This window comes from Lycorma delicatula, chromosome 6 (assembly GCF_047948215.1).
Source record: "Lycorma delicatula isolate Av1 chromosome 6, ASM4794821v1, whole genome shotgun sequence".
NCBI lineage: Eukaryota > Metazoa > Arthropoda > Insecta > Hemiptera > Fulgoridae > Lycorma > Lycorma delicatula.
This window is the reverse complement of record NC_134460.1, coordinates 10,397,794-10,418,176: the sequence shown is the minus strand read 5'-3', so window position 1 is coordinate 10,418,176 and position 20,383 is coordinate 10,397,794. Positions and strand designations below refer to the sequence as shown.

At 30.9% G+C, this 20,383-nt stretch overlaps 1 protein-coding gene across 2 annotated transcripts in view; it reads right to left on the bottom strand.

Moving 5' to 3' along the window:
* Positions 1-16,289, bottom strand: part of Cog8 (conserved oligomeric Golgi complex subunit 8) — a 43,808-nt gene extending 27,519 nt beyond the window's left edge. The window contains exons 1-5 of one of the 2 annotated variants that reach the window (XM_075369084.1): positions 15,983-16,289; positions 14,776-14,847; positions 13,908-14,032; positions 5,661-5,936; positions 269-482 (exon numbers count right to left, since the gene is read on the bottom strand). In XM_075369084.1, coding sequence (XP_075225199.1) covers positions 269-482; positions 5,661-5,936; positions 13,908-14,032; positions 14,776-14,847; positions 15,983-16,037 — 742 coding nt within the window. In that variant the 5' untranslated portion in view covers positions 16,038-16,289. The remainder of the gene's footprint in view (positions 1-268; positions 483-5,660; positions 5,937-13,907; positions 14,033-14,775; positions 14,848-15,982) is intronic. The other variant, XM_075369083.1, reaches the window with a different exon arrangement.
* Positions 16,290-20,383: the final 4,094 nt, after the last annotated feature.

Sequence of the window (20,383 nt, the reverse complement as noted above, 5' to 3'; positions counted from 1 at the left end):
TAGTTTCTTTGTTTCTGCATAGCATTTGCTCTTGTACTCACTCATATTTATTTCCCTCATGGTAATATGTTACATTTATACAATTGGTACAAAATAAAAAAAAAATGAAGAACAGAATTACAACAGTGAATCAACTATATAAATACCAATTAAAAAAATTAATAATATTTTTTGTCTTTTATACTCATTTCCTCCAATTTTCTGACTGGTCTGAGTATAGAAATGATATAGAAAAATATTTATTAAAAACATAAATTTAGATAGATACCATCATCTGTGGGTATTGCAGCTAATAAACTCTGAAACCATGAATCTCTAGCTTGAAGAAACTTCAATCTCAGTTCGGCTTCTGTAAAAATTTCCATACGTCGTAAATAACCAACCACTTGAAGACATCGAGGTAACTGAAGATCACATCGTAACTGGGCAATTAACTGATGCATTAATGTCCACCATGCCGCTTCAACTTCTTTAACAATGTTCTAAATATGGTAAATGGAAAAATAACATTATTAGGATTGAAAATATTACGGTTAAAAATATTACTTCAAAGAGAATACAAGGGGTATACAAGATTTGATCAAAAAAAATAAAGAAAACCTTTTAATTCTGGGTGCTACATTATTTTGACTGAATTTACCTTTTTCTCACATGAAGGCAGCATTGTCATTGCTTTCTGTCTGTAATGTATATCAATATTTTCAGCCATATTAGATGCATAGTTCAAATCTGGCAGTTGAGTGATTAGGATGAATTTTATTACAACGGGCAATTTATTTGTTTGAAAATAATGGAATAAATAATTTGCATTAAAAATGGATAAAGTGCACTGAAGCAATAAAAATGTTAAAGAAAATGTTTGGTAAGGATGTAAAGTTGATACCAACGGTTTATGAATGCTACAAACGGTTTCAAGAAGGTTGTGAAGACGGTGAAAAGACAAAAGGATTGGACATTCTAACATATCAACAACCAACGAAAATATCAACAAAATAAAGGACAATCGTAAATCTCTATTACAGAAGTTGCTGAAGGAGTGAGCATCTCATATGGCTGTAGTAAACAAATTTTGCAAACATTTTGGGTACAAAACCAAGACGCAGCGAAATTTATTTCAAAATTGTTGAATTTTCAGAAAATGAAATGTGGATGTATGATTATGATACTGAAAGAAAGGTCCAATCATCCCAACGGAAGCTCCTTAATCCTTTAAGCTCATAAAGGACAACCTGTTCAATAAAATATTAAGGTTCTCCTTACTGTTTTTGTTTTTATTATAATGACATCATGTACGAGGGTTATTTTTTTTTCAAGGTCCGATCGGTCACAAAATAAAAACCAACGCAATAATCAGATGAACCTTTGCATATATGTATTGCGCAGTGTCTCTAGTATGGCCTTCAATCATGCCGCGTCACTTCGTTTAGTTCTGAACACGCAGCTAGCACGTAAACATGTCTACAACAATAGCATCTCCCGCCAAGTGTGAAGTGCGTGTGGTAATTCAATTTCTTCAGGCTGAGGGGTGTAATGCAGCTGAAATTCATCGATGAACAAGTATTGTGTACGGTGAAACTTCAGTGAGTGACAGCAAAGTGCAAACTTTACAGCAGCAAACTTTAAAGCAGGACATACAGTTGTTCATGATGCAGGAGGTCAGGGAAGGAAGCGAGTGTCAACCGATGATCTCGTTGAGCGAGTAGATGAGGCGATTCGAGAAAATCGTCGGTTCACAATTTCTGTATTAAACAATTCGTTTCCTGAAATTTCAAGGTCAGCTCTATACACCATTGTAAGTGAGAGACTTCAGTACCGCAAACTGTGTGCGAGATGCTGTCCCAAGGTGCTGTCCGACCATTACAAAACCATGAGAATGGACGCCTCCCTAACATTTCTCCAGTGCTACCACAATGAAGGAGAAGATTTTTTGAACGAAACTGTCACAGGGGACGAGACATGGGTCCATTTCGAAACCGAAGAAACAAAAGAACAATCTACTGTGTTCTGGGACCAGAATGGAGTTCTCTTGGTGGAATTCATGGAACGTGGCACGACCATCACTGCAGCCTCATACTGCGTGACTCTTCAACGTCTACGAAGGGCAATTCAGAATAAGCGGAGAGGAATGTTGTCATCAGGCATTGTCTTTCTCCATGGTAATGCTCGGCCGCACACTGCAGCTGTAACAAAGAAGTTCCTGCAGCATTTTCGTTGGGAAGTGTTTCATCACCCATCATACAGCCCGGACTTGGCTACATCCGATTTTCACCTATTTGCTCGCATGAAACACTGGCTAGGAGGACAACATTTTGGCACAGACATCGAGCTGCAGACCAGCATAGAAACATGGCTGAAAACACAGATGGCTCCGTTCTATGATAAAAGTATTGGAAAGTTGGTACCACGCTACAACAAATGTCTAAATTGGAGTGGCGACTATGTAGAGAAATAGTGTAACTATGTAAGTACTTGCTACAAATAAAAAATTTTTTATTTTCACAATGGTTTTAATTTCATGACCGATTGGACCTAGAAAAAAAATAACCCTCGTATTATAAATTCTTACAAGGCTGTATGGTTAACAAATAATATTACATAGCAGTCTTACACTGTTTACATGAGACAACTAACAAAATTTCGGCAAACAATTCTACAATTTTGTACCTCGATAATGCTCTAGCTAATACTTCACTATTAAATTGTGATTTATTTAGTCAAAAATAACACCATACTAATGCTGCAGCCTCTTTTTTCTCCAGATGTGGCACCCTGAGATTTTTTCCTGTTCGCACTGATTAAGAGAAGTCATTAAAAAGTCAACAATTTGTTAGAAAAGACGAAATAAAGTAAAAATCATTAACTGAGCTTAATTCTGTACCAAAAAATTATTTCACAAATGCTTTGATGATTGTAAGAAAATCTGGCGTAAGTGTGTCGAATCTTTTTGGGACTAATTTGAAGAAGGCAATATCAATGTAGAAAAATAAATAAGGTCTTTCTGATAAAAACTAAAAATTTTGTTATTTTCTGATTATGGCTCTTTCATTACATTAGTGGATCACGAAATGTTTCTTTTGTTTGAGGTGTCCATAGTTCAAAGAAAAGGTTGAGAAAACAGTTTATTACAGTTTTAATCAATGACAATTATAATCTAAATCACTGTTATCATTATACTATATTCTGCAAATAGGTGAATTAGCTGACCGAAGAGACAGTAATTTTTCAACTTACATGTATTGTGAATTTCATTACAGAAGAGTAAAACTGTTCATGTACTGCTGTTTCTTATGAGTATCAGCTACAGTAACAATACATTACAATAACATAATACGACAATACAAAAAAAATATTGATGAACAATTAGTTAGTTAATCAACTGGTTAATTTTCAGTTAATGAATTAAAATTAAATTATTCTATCAATCAACGTAATTGACAGGTACTGTAAAATGGTAGCACAACACAGAATAAAAATTGCATTACATACACCTTCAACATGTTATTAAATTGAAAAATTAAAATATGAGTATATATGTAACAAAAAATGAATACTAATCTAATCTGTATATTATTTTCATGAAAAATAACTTTTCAGTTTAGTTTATTATATTTTTTTTTAGACATAAATGAAAAAATTAACACTGTATTATCAATTTGTATACGAGGTGTGTTCAAAAAGTAACGAGAATTTTGAAATTTCACAGGTTGTATTAGTCTGATTGTTTTGTTATTTTATTGATAAAAATGTTTGAAAAGTTTCTGTACATTTTTAGCCATATTGGATGTTTACTCTGTTGTCAAAAGGATAATAGATGTTTTGGTATGATCGGCGATTTTTTATTTGTATAAATAATGGATCAGAGAATATGTATGAAATTTTACTATAAAAATGGAATAAGGTGTAGCAATGTTTTAAAAATGTTAAATATTGCTTTTCGTGAGTCAGCTATGAGTAAAGAAAGAATTTATGAGTGGTATAAGTGTTTTCAAGAAGGTCGTGAAGTTGTTGAAGATGATGACCACCCTCAATGCCCCAGCACATCAACAACTGATGAAAATGTGGGAAAAATGAAGGAAATGATTATGAATTATCATCGAATCACAATCAGAGAAGTCACTGATGATGTTGGGATATCAATTGGCTCATGCCATGAAACTTTTTGGATGTTTTGGGTATGAAACATGTAACAGCAAAATTTGTTCCAAAACTGTTGAATTTCAAACAAAAACAGGGCGAATGGAAGTTGCTAAATGAAGCCGACAACAATGCAGAAAAAATGAGTCATAACAAGTGATGAAACATGGGTTTACAGATGTGATGTCAAAACTAAGGCTCAATCATCCCAGTGGAGGCATTCTGGATCACAGAGATCGAAAAAAGCTTGACAAGTACGGTCGAATGTGAAGGTTATGCTCTCTGTGTTTTTCAATTTTAACAGCATAGTGCATCATGAGTTCTTGCCACAAGGTCAAACCATCAATAAGGATTATTACCTACAAGTTCAATGCCATTTGTATGAAATAATCTGAAAAAACATTCAGATTTGTGGCAAAACAATTCACGGCTTTTACACCACCATAATGCGCCTGCTCACATTTCATTACTTGTTCGTCAATTTTTAGCCAAAAACAACACTGTAATGATACCCCAGCTGCCATATTTGCGAGGCATGGTCTCGTGTGACTTTTTTCTATTCCCAAAAATAAAGAGAACCTTAAACGGCCATCATTTTACAAGCATTGATGAGATTAAAAACAAATAACTGAAAGAGCTAAACACTATTCCAAAGATCGAGTTCCAGAAGTGTTTTGGGGATTGGAAAAATTGCTGGCATAAGTGTATAATATCTAATGGGCACTATTTTGAAGGAGATAACATTAATGTAGACAATTAAATAAAATTCCTTTGAAAAAACAAAAATTCTCATTACTTTTTGAACACACTTCATATGTTTTTTTATTATGGAAGTGAATATTTAGATTGCTGAAGTATATAATGTAATCATTGGCAAATATTTCTTCCTATAACTTTGCTACAAGCTCCTACCATTACTCTCATAGTTTTATGAGATATAACATTTAAAAACACTCTATCTTTTTGATCTCTATTAGTATTAACAAACTAGTTTGCTTCTACATAATACTTAGCCTAATCAAATTGCATTCAATATTCACAAAGTTTGTAAATAATTTATGAAGAGTGTTATTTGCTGCCCTGATGTTCATTCCATTCTCCGAGAATATTTGATTTGGAAGATTTCTACGAGATATCAAACATTTTAATGCAACAATGAAAGTAATCTAGATCATTTTCCTAACCACAATGAGTTCTAGTCACTTCAATTATTGAAATATTAAGCAAGGGCTAGGTAAGGTAATATTCTCCATAGGGGCCAACTTTGTAGTAAAAATTGCAATAGAGTTACAGATTAAGGGAAAGAAACCTAGTGGAAGACCAAATAGAAGATAGTAAAACAATAATTACAACTACCTGAAATTACTATAACACAAAAAAATGTATATATATACAAATTTATCAAGGATAAATGAGCCTAAAAGTTAAGGATCAATGTAGCAAATCTAAAAAAAATATGTGAGAAAGATAATAAAAAGAAGACTTAATTAAAATTATAACTGATAAAATCAAAATGAATTAATTACCTCAATAATTGGTATGTCTGAATGTTTATTTCCTAAACGTCGAACGTAACTTGCTAATTGTAATGCTTCTTCAAAATATCCATCACGAATACATGAATCCATTAACTGTGGTATTTCAAGAACTTGAAGTAATTGAGCATTTCGTGTTAATGTAAGAGAGTTTAGACGACGGTGAGTCTTAATTTCACTTGATGCATGTGCAAATTCTTCACATGCTGCTGATAATACAGGAAGACCTTTAACTAAGCATTCTAAACTCTCTTCAGTCTTATTAAACTGAAAAAGCAAAATATATTTTTTTAAATATATACGCAACAGTAAACATTTTTACAAGGGCTATTCAAATAATAACATCCATTTCTGAATACAACATTTATTTAATACAAAAAATATCAGAAAAAATGTAAACTTCTTTCTTTTTAGCAAAATGTTTCTTTGAGATGTTCCTTTAACTTTCTAAATAAATTTAGTTGAAAGGGGTGAGGATTATTATGGATGAGTTATGGTTTTCCAATGATGTGATTTAAAAAGAGGCAGTCATTTCTGTAATGTATAATAGACATGCAGTTTCATTCTCAAACTTCTGTCAGTCAACACGTTTTGAGATTTTTTTGTATAAATTAACATAGATAGTCCTTCGTCACTTTAAAAACTACAAGAACAAATGTATAAAGTGTTACTGTTGTTATTGATGAGATTGGTCTTTTGAAAAATGGTCGGAAACATGATCGAACAGCTATTACTGCACATTTTACAACAATGACTTATTTCTCACAAAAAAAAAGCTGGCAATGACTGGTCTGATTTCATTTATATGTAATACATATCACATTTACAGAAATAATAAAATTCTTATGATTATTCGATGTTTAATAAATGAAACTGGGCCGGTAAGAGTTTTGTAACATATTTTTCTATTTTTGGTTATTATATGGAATGCTTAAACATTGTTTACTATCTACTATTGTATATCTATTGTCTGTTACATATATTTAACAAGTATTTTTTTTTTAAACAAGATTCTAAATTATTAACAGATTTTGATAAAAGAAATGTAGTGTCTTGCCTTTTTTGATATCAATATCATTTTATTAAAAACAGTTTTATTTATATGACAGAAATTTTTGTTTTTTGAGCGAAAGAAATTATATCTGTGAGACTCTTACCATACGGTTACAAATTACAATTTCATTGTAATTTTTTTGGATATCACTGTGTTTTGTTAATTCTTTTTTTTTATGAATTACTGACTTTTAACTTATGGATTTATTATTAAAATTTATTGCCTTTCTAGAACAAACAAATATACATCTTTTAAATTTCTCAGCCAATTATTTTTTGTCGACAGCCATATTCACTTCATACAACATTTTTCCTTTTTTAATAAAACTAGTATAATAACCTTATATCATTATATTATGACTTATATTATTAAATGAACTTTTTTTTTTTTATTTTTCCATCGATTAGTTCAAATTGTTATAGTTGTAGATTAAAAATTTTACCAATCAAATTTATTTCTGTTTTATGTAACAAATCTTTGTTGCCACATTTGCAACACATTCCTACTGTTCATGTTTTTTGTGTTTTATTAGCAGTTATAATCTCTTGTAAACTAATACTTTTATTTTTTTTTTTAATGAAGTGATGGGAATTAAAAAAATTGTTTCATCTTCATTACTTTCATTAATATAACAGCATTTACTATTAAAACAAGATGTAGTATATTTTCTTTTAAATTTTATTATTTCAAGTAGATAATCAAGTTTTTGTACAAGATCATTTGTAAATTCAAACAAAGGCACCGTTAAGTATTGCTACCTAGCGGTGAATTCGTAAACCCACCTTTTTGAAGAAAAAGTGATATATTTGAGTCCCCATGGTTCATCAAAATGGAAGAAAAAAGTCTAACAAAATTCGAAGAATTTTTTGAAAGTATTCTTTATTACAAATCCAATTAAACTAAAATATAATATAATATGTTTTCATGATTATTTTCGAATTTTTTCCCATTTTCATTTCACTTTTATATTAGGTCATGTTTAGCATAGTAAGCATAGTTCGTTGACCTTCACCATGCCATCCAGTTCTGCGGATTTTTACCGCTGAAGTTCTAACTTCTTGATAACCAAAATTATGATTCTTTTTTTTTCATATTTTTGTGTTTTTTTTTTTTTTGTCTTCAGTCATTTGACTGGTTTGATGCAGCTCTCCAAGATTCCCTATCTAGTGCTAGTCGTTTCATTTCAGTATACCCTCTACACCCTACATCCCTAACAATTTGTTTTACATACTCCAAACGTGGCCTGCCTACACAAATTTTCCCTTCTACCTGTCCTTCCAAAATTAAAGCGACTATTCCAGGATGCCTTAGTATGTGGCCTATAAGTCTGTCTCTTCTTTTAACTATATTTTTCCAAATGCTTCTTTCTTCATCTATTTGCCGCAGTACCTCCTCATTTGTCACTTTATCCACCCATCTGATTTTTAACATTCTCCTATAGCACCACATTTCAAAAGCTTCTAACCTTTTCTTCTCAGATACTCCGATTGTCCAAGTTTCACTTCCATATAAAGCGACACTCCAAACATACACTTTCAAAAATCTTTTCCTGACATTTAAATTAATTTTTGATGTAAACAACTTATATTTCTTACTGAAGGCTCGTTTAGCTTGTGCTATTCGGCATTTTATATCGCTCCTGCTTCGTCCATCTTTAGTAATTCTACTTCCCAAATAACAAAATTCTTCTACCTCCATAATCTTTTCTCCTCCTATTTTCACATTCAGTGGTCCATCTTTGTTATTTCTACTACATTTCATTACTTTTGTTTTGTTCTTGTTTATTTTCATGCGATAGTTCTTGCGTAGGACTTCATCTATGCCGTTCATTGTTTCTTCTAAATCCTTTTTATTCTCGGCTAGAATTACTATATCATCAGCAAATCGTAGCATCTTTATCTTTTCACCTTGTACTGTTACTCCGAATCTAAATTGTTCTTTAACATCATTAACTGCTAGTTCCATGTAAAGATTAAAAAGTAACGGAGATAGAGAACATCCTTGTCGGACTCCCTTTCTTATTATGGCTTCTTTATGTTCTTCAATTGCTACTGTTGCTGTTTGGTTCCTGTACATGTTAGCAATTGTTCTTCTATCTCTGTATTTGAACCCTAATTTTTTTAAAATGCTGAACATTTTATTCCAGTCTACGTTATCGAATGCCTTTTCTAGGTCTATAAACGCCAAGTATGTTGGTTTGTTTTTCTTTAATCTTCCTTCTACTATTAATCTGAGGCCTAAAATTGCTTCCCTTGTCCCTATACTTTTCCTGAAACCAAATTGGTCTTCTCCTAACACTTCCTCCACTCTCCTCTCAATTCTTCTGTATAGAATTCTAGTTAAGATTTTTGATGCATGACTAGTTAAACTAATTGTTCTGTATTCTTCACATTTATCTGCCCCTGCTTTCTTTGGTATCATTATCATAACACTTTTTTTGAAGTCTGATGGAAATTCCCCTTTTTCATAAATATTACACACCAGTTTGTATAATCTATCAATCGCCTCCTCCCCTGCACTGCGCAGTAATTCTACAGGTATTCCGTCTATTCCAGGAGCCTTTCTGCCATTTAAATCTTTTAATGCTCTCTTAAATTCAGATCTCAGTATTGTTTCTCCCATTTCATCCTCCTCAACTTCCTCTTCTTCCTCTATAAAACCATTTTCTAATTCATTTCCTCCGTATAACTCTTCAATATATTCCACCCATCTATCGACTTTACCTTTCGTATTATATATAGGTGTACCATCTTTGTTTAACACATTATTACATTTTAATTTATGTACCCCAAAATTTTCCTTAACTTTCCTGTATGCTCCGTCTATTTTACCAATGTTCATTTCTCTTTCCACTTCTGAACACTTTTCTTTAATCCACTCTTCTTTCGCCAGTTTGCACTTCCTGTTTATAGCATTTCTTAATTGCCGATAGTTCCTTTTACTTTCTTCATCACTAGCATTCTTATATTTTCTACGTTCATCCATCAGCTGCAATATATCGTCTGAAACCCAAGGTTTTCTACCAGTTCTCTTTATTCCGCCTAAGTTTGCTTCTGCTGATTTAAGAATTTCCTTTTTAACATTCTCCCATTCTTCTTCTACATTTTCTATCTTATCTTTTTTACTCAGACCTCTTGCGATGTCCTCCTCAAAAATCTTCTTTACCTCCTCTTCCTCAAGCTTCTCTAAATTCCACCGATTCATCTGACACCTTTTCTTCAGGTTTTTAAACCCCAATCTACATTTCATTATCACCAAATTATGGTCGCTATCAATGTCTGCTCCAGGGTAAGTTTTGCAGTCCACGAGTTGATTTCTAAATCTTTGCTTAACCATGATATAATCTATCTGATACCTTGCAGTATCGCCTGGCTTTTTCCAAGTGTATATTCTTCTATTATGATTTTTAAATTGGGTGTTGGCAATTACTAAATTATACTTCGTGCAAAACTCTATAAGTCGGTCCCCTCTTTCATTCCTTTTGCCCAGCCCGTATTCACCCACTATATTTCCTTCCTTGCCTTTTCCAATGCTTGCATTCCAATCTCCAACTATTATTAAATTTTCATCTCCTTTTACGTGTTTAATTGCTTCATCAATCTCTTCGTATACACATTCTACCTCATCATCATCATGGGCGCTTGTAGGCATATAGACGTTAACAATCGTTGTCGGTTTAGGTTTTGAATTTATCCTTATTACAATGACTCTATCGCTATGCGTCTTGAAATACTCCACTCTCCTCCCTATTTTCTTGTTCATCACGAAACCTACTCCTGCCTGCCCGTTATTTGACGCTGAGTTAATTACTCTAAAGTTACCCGACCAAAAGTCGCCTTCCTCTTCCCACCGAACCTCACTAATTCCTACTATATCCACGTTTACCCTATCCATTTCCCTTTTTAAATTCTCTAGCCTACCAACCTTTTTTAAGCTTCTAAAATTCCACGCTCCGACTCGTAGAATGTTATTTTTTACTTTTCTGGTGACCCCTTCCTTAGTAGTCCCCACCCGGAGATCCGAACGGGGGACTATTTTACCTCCGGAATATTTTACTAAGGAAGGCGCCTCCATTATTGCTTTTGAAAATGCAGAGCCACATTTTCTTGGAAAAAAAAACAGCTGTAGTTTTCCATTGCTTTCAGCTGCGCAGTACTCAGAGGACTGAGTGATGTTGATATGGCCGTTTAAGTCATTGTGATTTACGCCCCTAACAACTACTGAAAGAGCTGCTGCCCTCTTTCAGGAATCATTCCTTAGTCTGGCTCTCAACAGATACCTCTCCGATATGGTTGCACCTTCGGTCCAGCTACTCTGTATCCCTGAGCACTCAAGCCCCCTCACCAACGGCAAGGTCTCATGATTCATAGAGGAGGATATTTTTGTGTAAAAATATTTATTTTTAATTTTAAGATAGATAATAAATAAATAAAAAACAGAACTGATTATTTCCATACTTGTGGAGAACTTAATGAAAGTGGGAATATCGTTTTATATTCTTGTTCTTTTCCAAATATATACAATAGTTAAAAGTATAAAACGTAATTCAGAATGACTTTTGTTGATATGTTGATCAGTTGCATTATATTGTTGACCCTATACTTGTAACAACTCTAAAATTGATTTTAAATAAATTTAAAAAAACTTTTATCAAAATTTCAAAGAACGTTTTTGATTTTTTTAAATCTGGAAGCTCCTCCCCTATCAAGGAAGAGTATTTAAGTTATTTTAGTCACTTCATTTTTTAACAAAATACATTTTAATCGTAAAAAATTTTAAACTAAAAAAAGGTTTTTCATTTTGGCAGTACTCAAAAGGGGAAGCATTAATGTAAAATTATTCTTTAAGAAAATAATCCTTGGGTGGTATCAATACATTTAAAACAAGAACTTCTTTAAAATTGTTTAAATAATACAAAAATACAGTCATAATTCTAAATAAACAAAGTTGTAATTTTCTAGGAAAATTATTATTTTCTAGGGTTTGGGGATGGAAATTTTTTTCAAGAAATACTAAAGAATAAGGGCTTTAAAAAAATTAGATTTTTACATTTTAAGTACAATGGGTAACTTGTGAGATGCACCTAAATTTAAAATTAATTAAAAAAGATTTTTGTTATCACAAACCATTGGAGTTCGATGGACTACAAAATAATTTTTTGTGTGCAAATGACTATTAAATAATAGCTTTTTGGTAAATTATGATTTTAATAAAAAAAGTCAACCCTTATAAGAAAAACATTTTACTAAACTGTCCCCATAAGATTTGAAATTTTTTTGGCCAAAACACCCCCACCCCTTTTTCCAAAAATGTTATACGTCCTTTCTCCCTGAAGGTTTGTAGAAACCTGAAGGTTTCTCCCTGAAGGACAGTACCTGTCTACTAGTTTTGAAGAAAATCAGTCAATAGGTCCAGAGTTATAAGAGTCAAATACAGACCAACATACATATATGCATATGCACAAACATCCATCAGAGAAAAATGATTCAAATTAAACTATATCACTGTAATATATATCTTTAACTTATTTGTTATCAGTTTTTATATCATTTTATAATTTTATACTTCATCAACAGGTAACATAACTTTCTGATCCAGTTACAATAATAAAAAATAACAGAAATTCACAGTCATTTAATCACAAAATCTATTTTCAAACAAAATTTTTAATTATATATTCACTTGTTCCTCGAGGCTATTAATGGTGATTTATCCTCAAATATGTAATCTGTTCTATTTAAATGGACTTTGAGCAGAATAAAAAAACTAAAGAAAGCGTTTAATTACTCTGAAACCGTTCCTACATACAACAAATAAATTGTAAAAAAAAGCGATTTGTCTGTGAACTTTTATAAATAAGAAAAATGATAAATGGATTCATTACTTTCTAAGAAAAAAATAAAATATTCGGCTTTTCACATTAAAATTTTTTCATTTAATTTTCATTTTCTCAACATCATAGAAAAATATGATAATTTTAAAATATTGAAAATGATGAATGATACACTCTTATAATACATGTTAATTTATTCCAGAGGACCTTCTTGGAGCTTGCAGCTATTTATGCAATTACTTTACTTCCTTCATGGAAAAAATAATGGCATTGTTATAGATTGTGCCATCTTTAAAAGGTGTCATTCAATATCTAGTGAAATAATATATTTTGTGCTTGTACATTTAATTAAATCAAATTTAGGGTTTGTAAATTTCATTTTGTTCAAGTGAAACGATATCTTTTAATTTTGTATGTAAAAATGGCATGTTTTATGTAAATAAATAACAAAAATACATATTAACAACATAACCAAATGTTAACTTTAATTCACTTCCCATTTTCATAACATTAAAACATAAATTACAATGAAGTCCATAAACGACACAACACATCAATAGACTTATCATCAAAAAAACTCAACTCTCTCATATACAAACTAGCAAGACATATGAACAGAACCATTAATTCACACTTAACGCTTGAAAATAGCTTACTCAGGATAAAAAAATAGCCTAAAATAAAATAAATTAAAATAAAATAGCCTTATCAACAAAATTTATATATATACTACATAAAAAAACAACCAAACCAACACAAAATGTCTGAGATCAAAACATTAACACAAGCTGTAACTAAACAGAATTAATTCACATACAATAATAGATATTAAATTCAATAAAGCCTACCAATTGGTTCTCTCATTTCTACCGAATGGTTCTCTTCTGGCTAAAATATTTTCACAATGCTTTGAAAACACTCGCATGTTACACGGGTAAAATAATACACAGGTACCTTCACACTGGTATACTAATGAAGTATACAGAATAAATAAATCATAGATTCCTCACATTTATTAACAAATTACATTTCACTGCAGAATATGAACACAAGAAATCACTTCATTCACCTTACCGCATCCAAAACAGCAAACTTTTAAAATACATAGCAAGCCATTATATTTAATACACATATCCATAACACATTCAATTATGGTGCACAGCACAAACCAGTCAAAAATCCAATAATTAAACTGAAGAACTTAATATAATAAAAACATATGGCAGAGATTAATGGCATTACCTAATTGCATATATAAAACCAAAAACAAATTTATTAATAGAAAATAAATTAGCATGTATTATATAAATAATTACACCAGGTTTGTTATTACATTATCCAACCATAATACCTGTTGGAATATTGCTCTAGAACACTCAGCTGTTTGTATAAATGTTTTATAATTATCAAATGCAAGTTCTTGAGTTTGTGTCAATACTGATGCTTTTTCATCTGCTAAACGATCAGGTTCCTTTGCTGTAAAAATAAAATCATAAATAGAGCATTAAAAGTATATATTTTCTGATTTTAAGTAATACTACTTGCATTCAAATCAACCAGCATTAATTAAAATGATAATATAAGAAGTGACAAAAGATAGTAAGAGTATTTTATAGAACACCCTATATTTACAAGTTACAAACAACATTAAAAGGATGGTGCACCACCTTATTTCCAAACCGACATGAAAAGAATTTCTTCCAAATCACTTTCCCATGGAGATGGTTAAAAGAAGCAATCTGGAATTTTCAACTCTTATCTTCTGATTTCACAATGGATTTCTAACACTAAATAATCTACAGCGCACTGCATATACCAAAAATGAAAAAAAGACAACAGAAAATGATATACAAAACTGAAAACTAGTACAGTTATTTCAGTAGAAACAATACAATGCGTATATTGATTGCTTTACTATAAGAAATTGACAATGCGTATGGTGCAACTGTTAGATATTTGTAATGATCTGGTAATCAATACTACCAAATTAACATCTGAACATTTTATTGGTTAAAATATACAAAATAGAAAAAATATAATTTTATTTTTCCAAAGATTATTGCAGAATAGAATACAATTAAACAATTTATCATACATGAATTACAATAAACTATTATACACTGTATACTTGTTAATGTTATAGTGAAATAACATATAAATATTTAACAGGTTAATAATAAATAATTTAAAAAATGCAAACCAAAAATAACATTACATACCAAGTTGGTCCACACTGTAACTACCCAATTTTGATAAATAATAATAAAAATCTGGGTTTTCTTTCCATTTTTCTGAAAAAAATTACAGAAAAAATTAAACAATACACTATTTTAGAAAATTGCAACTCTATAGATCAAGTTTTACAATGCTTTAAATTAGTTAATCTTACTCATAAAGAAAACTTATGAAAATATATCCTTGAAACAGTGATACTCTATGCATTAAACTGAAACATCAGATTTATTAACAATAGGTAGAACAAAATAATTGAAAGAGCACTAGATAAAAGAAAATAATCATGTTGTAATTTACAACTAAAGATTTATAATTACAGTTTCCAGTTCATGATTCAATAACAAGATAAATATTAATATTTCTAAGTAACACTGCCATCTATTCATATAAATATGATAAACAATACATTTATAAAAACTTATTTCAGCTAATGTTAAGGTATCAGTTCTGAAACAATTGTAATATACAATGAACCCAGACAATTTAATACATAAAAAAACTAATTCTGTTCAGGGTTGTTAATGTACCTGAATGTTATATTTGAAAATATTAATACTAAAATGAATATATTACATATTAGTGCCACTTCCAGTTTCACATATAACTTGTAATTTTAATTAGTGACTGAATATTTCAAACATGTCTGTTTGAGTACATTTACTTCATTTAAACATACATTAGCTGTGCACTTAGCAATCATGTGTTAATTACTTAAAATTATTTACACACAATATCTCACTAGTATTTTTGATACACCTTAGTTTACTCCAGCAAATAAACCTAAAGAATTTCTTACTTGGTATCTAGTTAAAAAGTAACACAATCCACAGGATTGTATTTTTCATAATTTTTAAATGACTTTGGTACAAATACAATATTAGAGTTGGTATCAATATTGTAAATACAACACAAATAGTTATTTGGCATAATTCTATAATTTAACACAAGTGAGATAACAAGGATTAAATAAATATCTCTGATTAAAATAATTTTAAAAATGAAAAATACCTCAAACGTAAGAGAGGCATACAGAATTGCATCCGAAAATTTAAGCAACGTTTATTAACAAGAAGTATGAATAATATTTCACAACATGATTATGAATAAGTTATTAACTTAACATAATCTCCAATTAACAACTATAAAAACTATCATTTAGGAAGGATTCGAATAATAATTAAGGTAGCTTACCTGGAATATCTTCAGAAAAAATTAATTTCGTAACACTTTCTGCTTCAACATCCATCGATATTACTTACTAAAATACGAAAAAAGTGTTTATTCAATATTACATACTTAACCTAGTCAAAACTAACGCTTAGTACAAGCATAAAATCTTTGTCTCGAAAGTACACACACAAGATAAAAAGGCTGAAATTTCACAATTAAAACAAATGATAAGATCAGAATATTATTTCTCACAACTTAAGAAACGCAATGTAAAAAACTGACACATAACCAAACAGATATAACAGTTCTAATACGAATAGTTTTCTTGAACTGCTCGATTTTAATTCGAGTGATCATTCAACATTTAAAATGAACGTAATAGAAAGTGCTCCGTGACGTATTCGCTAAACTTCAGGAACTTATTCACCACACCAAAATGAGCGAAAACATTCATATCAACATAAGTCCTATTTTGCTTTGTTTTCCTTTTGGAAGCCATTTTGTGATTTTCTACAAAAAAATATTTTTCAGGAACGGGTGAATCTACTTTAATTCAATTTGACAAATCTTAGACATTATTTAATAAATTAATTCATCAGTATACTTTTTTGAAAAACTTCCGAAACTTCTTCAACACACATTTCTTGCTAGTGAACAGTCCTCTCCATGACTTTTTGTATTTCATACAGAAAAAATGACCAAATGTTAATGCACTCTAAGAGAATAAGAAATATAAGTACAAGTGGCGGCTCGCGTATAGGCACTGTGGAACTGCAGTACTCTTTATTACTCTTTATTTTGATTATCGATAACATTTAATATAATGAGTCCTTTTTACTTTAATATTTCTTTATACTTGTACAATATATAATACTTAAGCTTAATGGCAGTAGCCATCCCCCAGTTTATGAAAAAGATACAGAACTCTTTGTATGGAACTGTGAAGGTCATGAACTTTATTATTTATTCGGTTAAACCAAATAAATAATTAACGGTTTTAAGCACAATGTGATTAAAAACCATGTAGCATATTCTTGAATGTGATAAAGTGTAGAATTAGATTATTGTCCTGCTTCCAGTTATTCTACTTGAGTCACTTTTTTTGGTTCTTTTATTTTGTAGAAAACTTTAACCTTGAAAAGGCCCAGAAAAAATTTTTCTGAAACAGCACCCACTAATTTTAGCTACAAGCTGCCGCTGATAAGTTGATACCCATGATATACTAAATGAATAAACATATTTAAATCCAACAATTTTTTTACCAAATTCTAAATAGATATTTAGAATTTGGTCGCAAAGGACCTAAAAATATTTTTTTTATTAAGAAGTTGCATTTATTAGATTTGATTCACTTTGTTTCAAAAAAATATATTTTATATCATTTTCATTGCAGATTGACACAAACATAAAACTCGGTAAACAAAATTTTTCTCGTACGAATATATTCATTGCATTTTTATTTTTATGAATTAATATTTTCAAAATGCAAGTTGTGATCAGCTACGACTTTATTCATAATTCGTATTTGATATAAAAGAAACTGTAAATTCTAGTGCATTTTTATTAAAAAACTCAATAGTTAAAACAGTTATATTCTTTTAAGTAAAAAAATTATAACAATTAATAGGCTCTGTACTTTAATGAAAGTGCTGTGTCAAGTTTAAAAGTTTGCATTGTTCAAATCTTCAGAGACTACTCATTAAAGTTAACAGTGACATTAAAATTGAAAATACACAAATAAATCAGCAATTCTGGTTTAGATTTTTTTAGTTTTTTTGTCACTGTTAACTTTAATGAGTAGTCTCTGAAAACTTGAGCAATGCAAACTTTTAAACTTGGCACAGCACTTTCATTAAAGTACTATTATATTGTTTCATCAATTGTTATAATTTTGAAAAAAAACATAATGTTATAAGTTTGAAAAAACATAAAATATCATCCCACAGTGATCTCAGAGATATTGCTAATGCCAGTAATGTAAGTATTATGCCAGTATCAGCTAGGTAAAAGAAGACAAATTTGTAGCAAAAACACTTCTAAAGCATCCAAAGAGTTTATATCATGATAGGAAAACCATGGAACTTTTTGAAATTGATTTTACTATTCAGGAATTGGATGATGCTTTGTTTCTAACCAAGCCAAACAAAGCAGCAGGATCTGATGGAATATTCCCAGAACTATTAATCCACCTTGGGGAAAAAGCTAAGGAAACCCTACTTGGTACTAAAAACTTGACATGGCAAAGACATGTACCGCAGCAATGGCGAAGGGCAGAAATTATCCCCATATTAAAAAATTGTAAAGATTCCAGCCTATATCCCTAACAAGCTCTTGTTGTAAAGTGGCAGAGAAGATGATTGTCAACCATCTAAACCAGTTTATCCAAACTCGTGGAATTGTAGACAATGGTCAAACTGGCTTCTGCAGACATCAAAGCACGATGGAGCATGTTGTTTACTTTACACAAGTCAAAGATGGATAACACAGAAAGATGTCTACACTAGCAGTTTTAGTCGACCTAAAAGCAGCATATGATACCGCCTGGCGACCCACGTTCATTCACAAACTGGCCATGTGCAATATCACTGAGATGTTTATTCAAATGGATCAAGTTTTTTCTTTGCTAAAGATCAGTCCAAGTGTGCCACAACCACATTACTTCCAAATTCCGCATTCAAAAGAAAGGTCTAGCACGGGGTACTGTTCTGAGTTGTACACTATTCAACAGTATAATGAATGAGATCTTAGATGCAATCAGAGAAGTACAAGGAGTCGAACTCCTCCTATACGCAGATGATCTCCTTATCTGGGCTACTTGTAGTAACATTAATGCATTGTAAGAATGCCTCAATAAGGCATTGCTGAATCTTGAAATCTGGGAACAAACGCTATGACTGTTAATACCACAAAAACTACATTCCAACTGTTCACGCTTTCCACAAGAACACCAGCAATAAGTCTGTCCTACAAGGGTCAAACACTGAAAAAAGCAACATTTCTAAATACTTGGGAGTTACCCTGGACCGATGACTTACTTGAAAACCACATGTCGAACAATGCGTAGGAAAAGCATTGAAAAGGACTCGTCTACAGAAAAGATTCAATGCTACAAAATGGGGAGCTAACCAGGAAGTGTTAATGACAAAATATAGAACATACATTAGACCAGCCCTGGAATATGGAAGTGAAGTGACAGTCACTGCTGGCTCCTCAACTGCATATAAGATGAACCTTGTCCAGAACATTGCTCTGAGACTAATAACCAGTGCTGCTAAATCCACCCCATATGGAAGCTCAGACACAAATGGAGCCTCTTCATGTCCACCATGAAAGAAGTGCACTGTCCTTCTGGGATCGTTCAAGAAGAGTGTATAAGCAACAGCAGGACAGGTACCAGAAAGCAACAAGCAGGCTGAAAACCCAAATTGTACCACTCACTGCATATAAGAACCTATATGAGAAGTATGGCCTGATATCTGTAGATGTAATGCCACTTAAGACCTATCAAGATTCTTTCGACTATCTGCTGCAAGCCAAATATAACTTAAAATATCATCAACTGCCAAAACACACTTCTTATGAAGCGGAATTAAAACAGGCTGTTCTCCAAACCATTCATGAAGATTATCCAGAACAGGAATCGTTATACATTTATACAGACAGATCATCAGTACTGTTTTCCTGATAGATCTCGTGGTTCTTTCGAACCCTTCCTGTGTAAATTATCTGAAACTTTTTAAAATTACTAATAAATTCTATGAAAATTGTTTTATAAAAAATAAAAAAATTAAAAGTCTAATCTGGATGGTCATTTAGATTATTGTTCAGTCATCACTTGATATTAGGGAAAAACAAAGAAAATACCTCCTTATTATGAAGAAGAAAAGTGAAAATGATAAAACAATAATAATAAATAACTAAATATAAAACATTAATAAAACACTTCAATAAGAACTCCTACATTTATAAAAAAAAATACAAAACAACTGATGACTAAAAACTATATATCATCACTCTGGACAATCTTAATCTAGTTTAAGTGGAGACATTTTTTAAATTAATTCCTCCATATCTATTGTTGATGACAATCAAAAGCACAAATTTGGCATCAGTCAAACATGTACTGTTTGATTAATAATCAAAAGCACATGGAGTTTTACATTATTTTTATTTATTTTTTATAAATGGTTTCTGAGTGTTTTCTGTTTATGATTTTATTTTAAAACTTATTATTTAAATGAAAATTTTATTTGGTGTTTCTATTGTTCATCATAATATGTATTAAAAAAGACATAAACTACTATTCATTATACTAAATTAATGGATTTAATATTCAATATAAATGATAATAACCAATATCTGATCATAGATTTATAATTGCGTGTGGAGAAGAATTTTATTTTATTCAGAGGAACAAAAAAT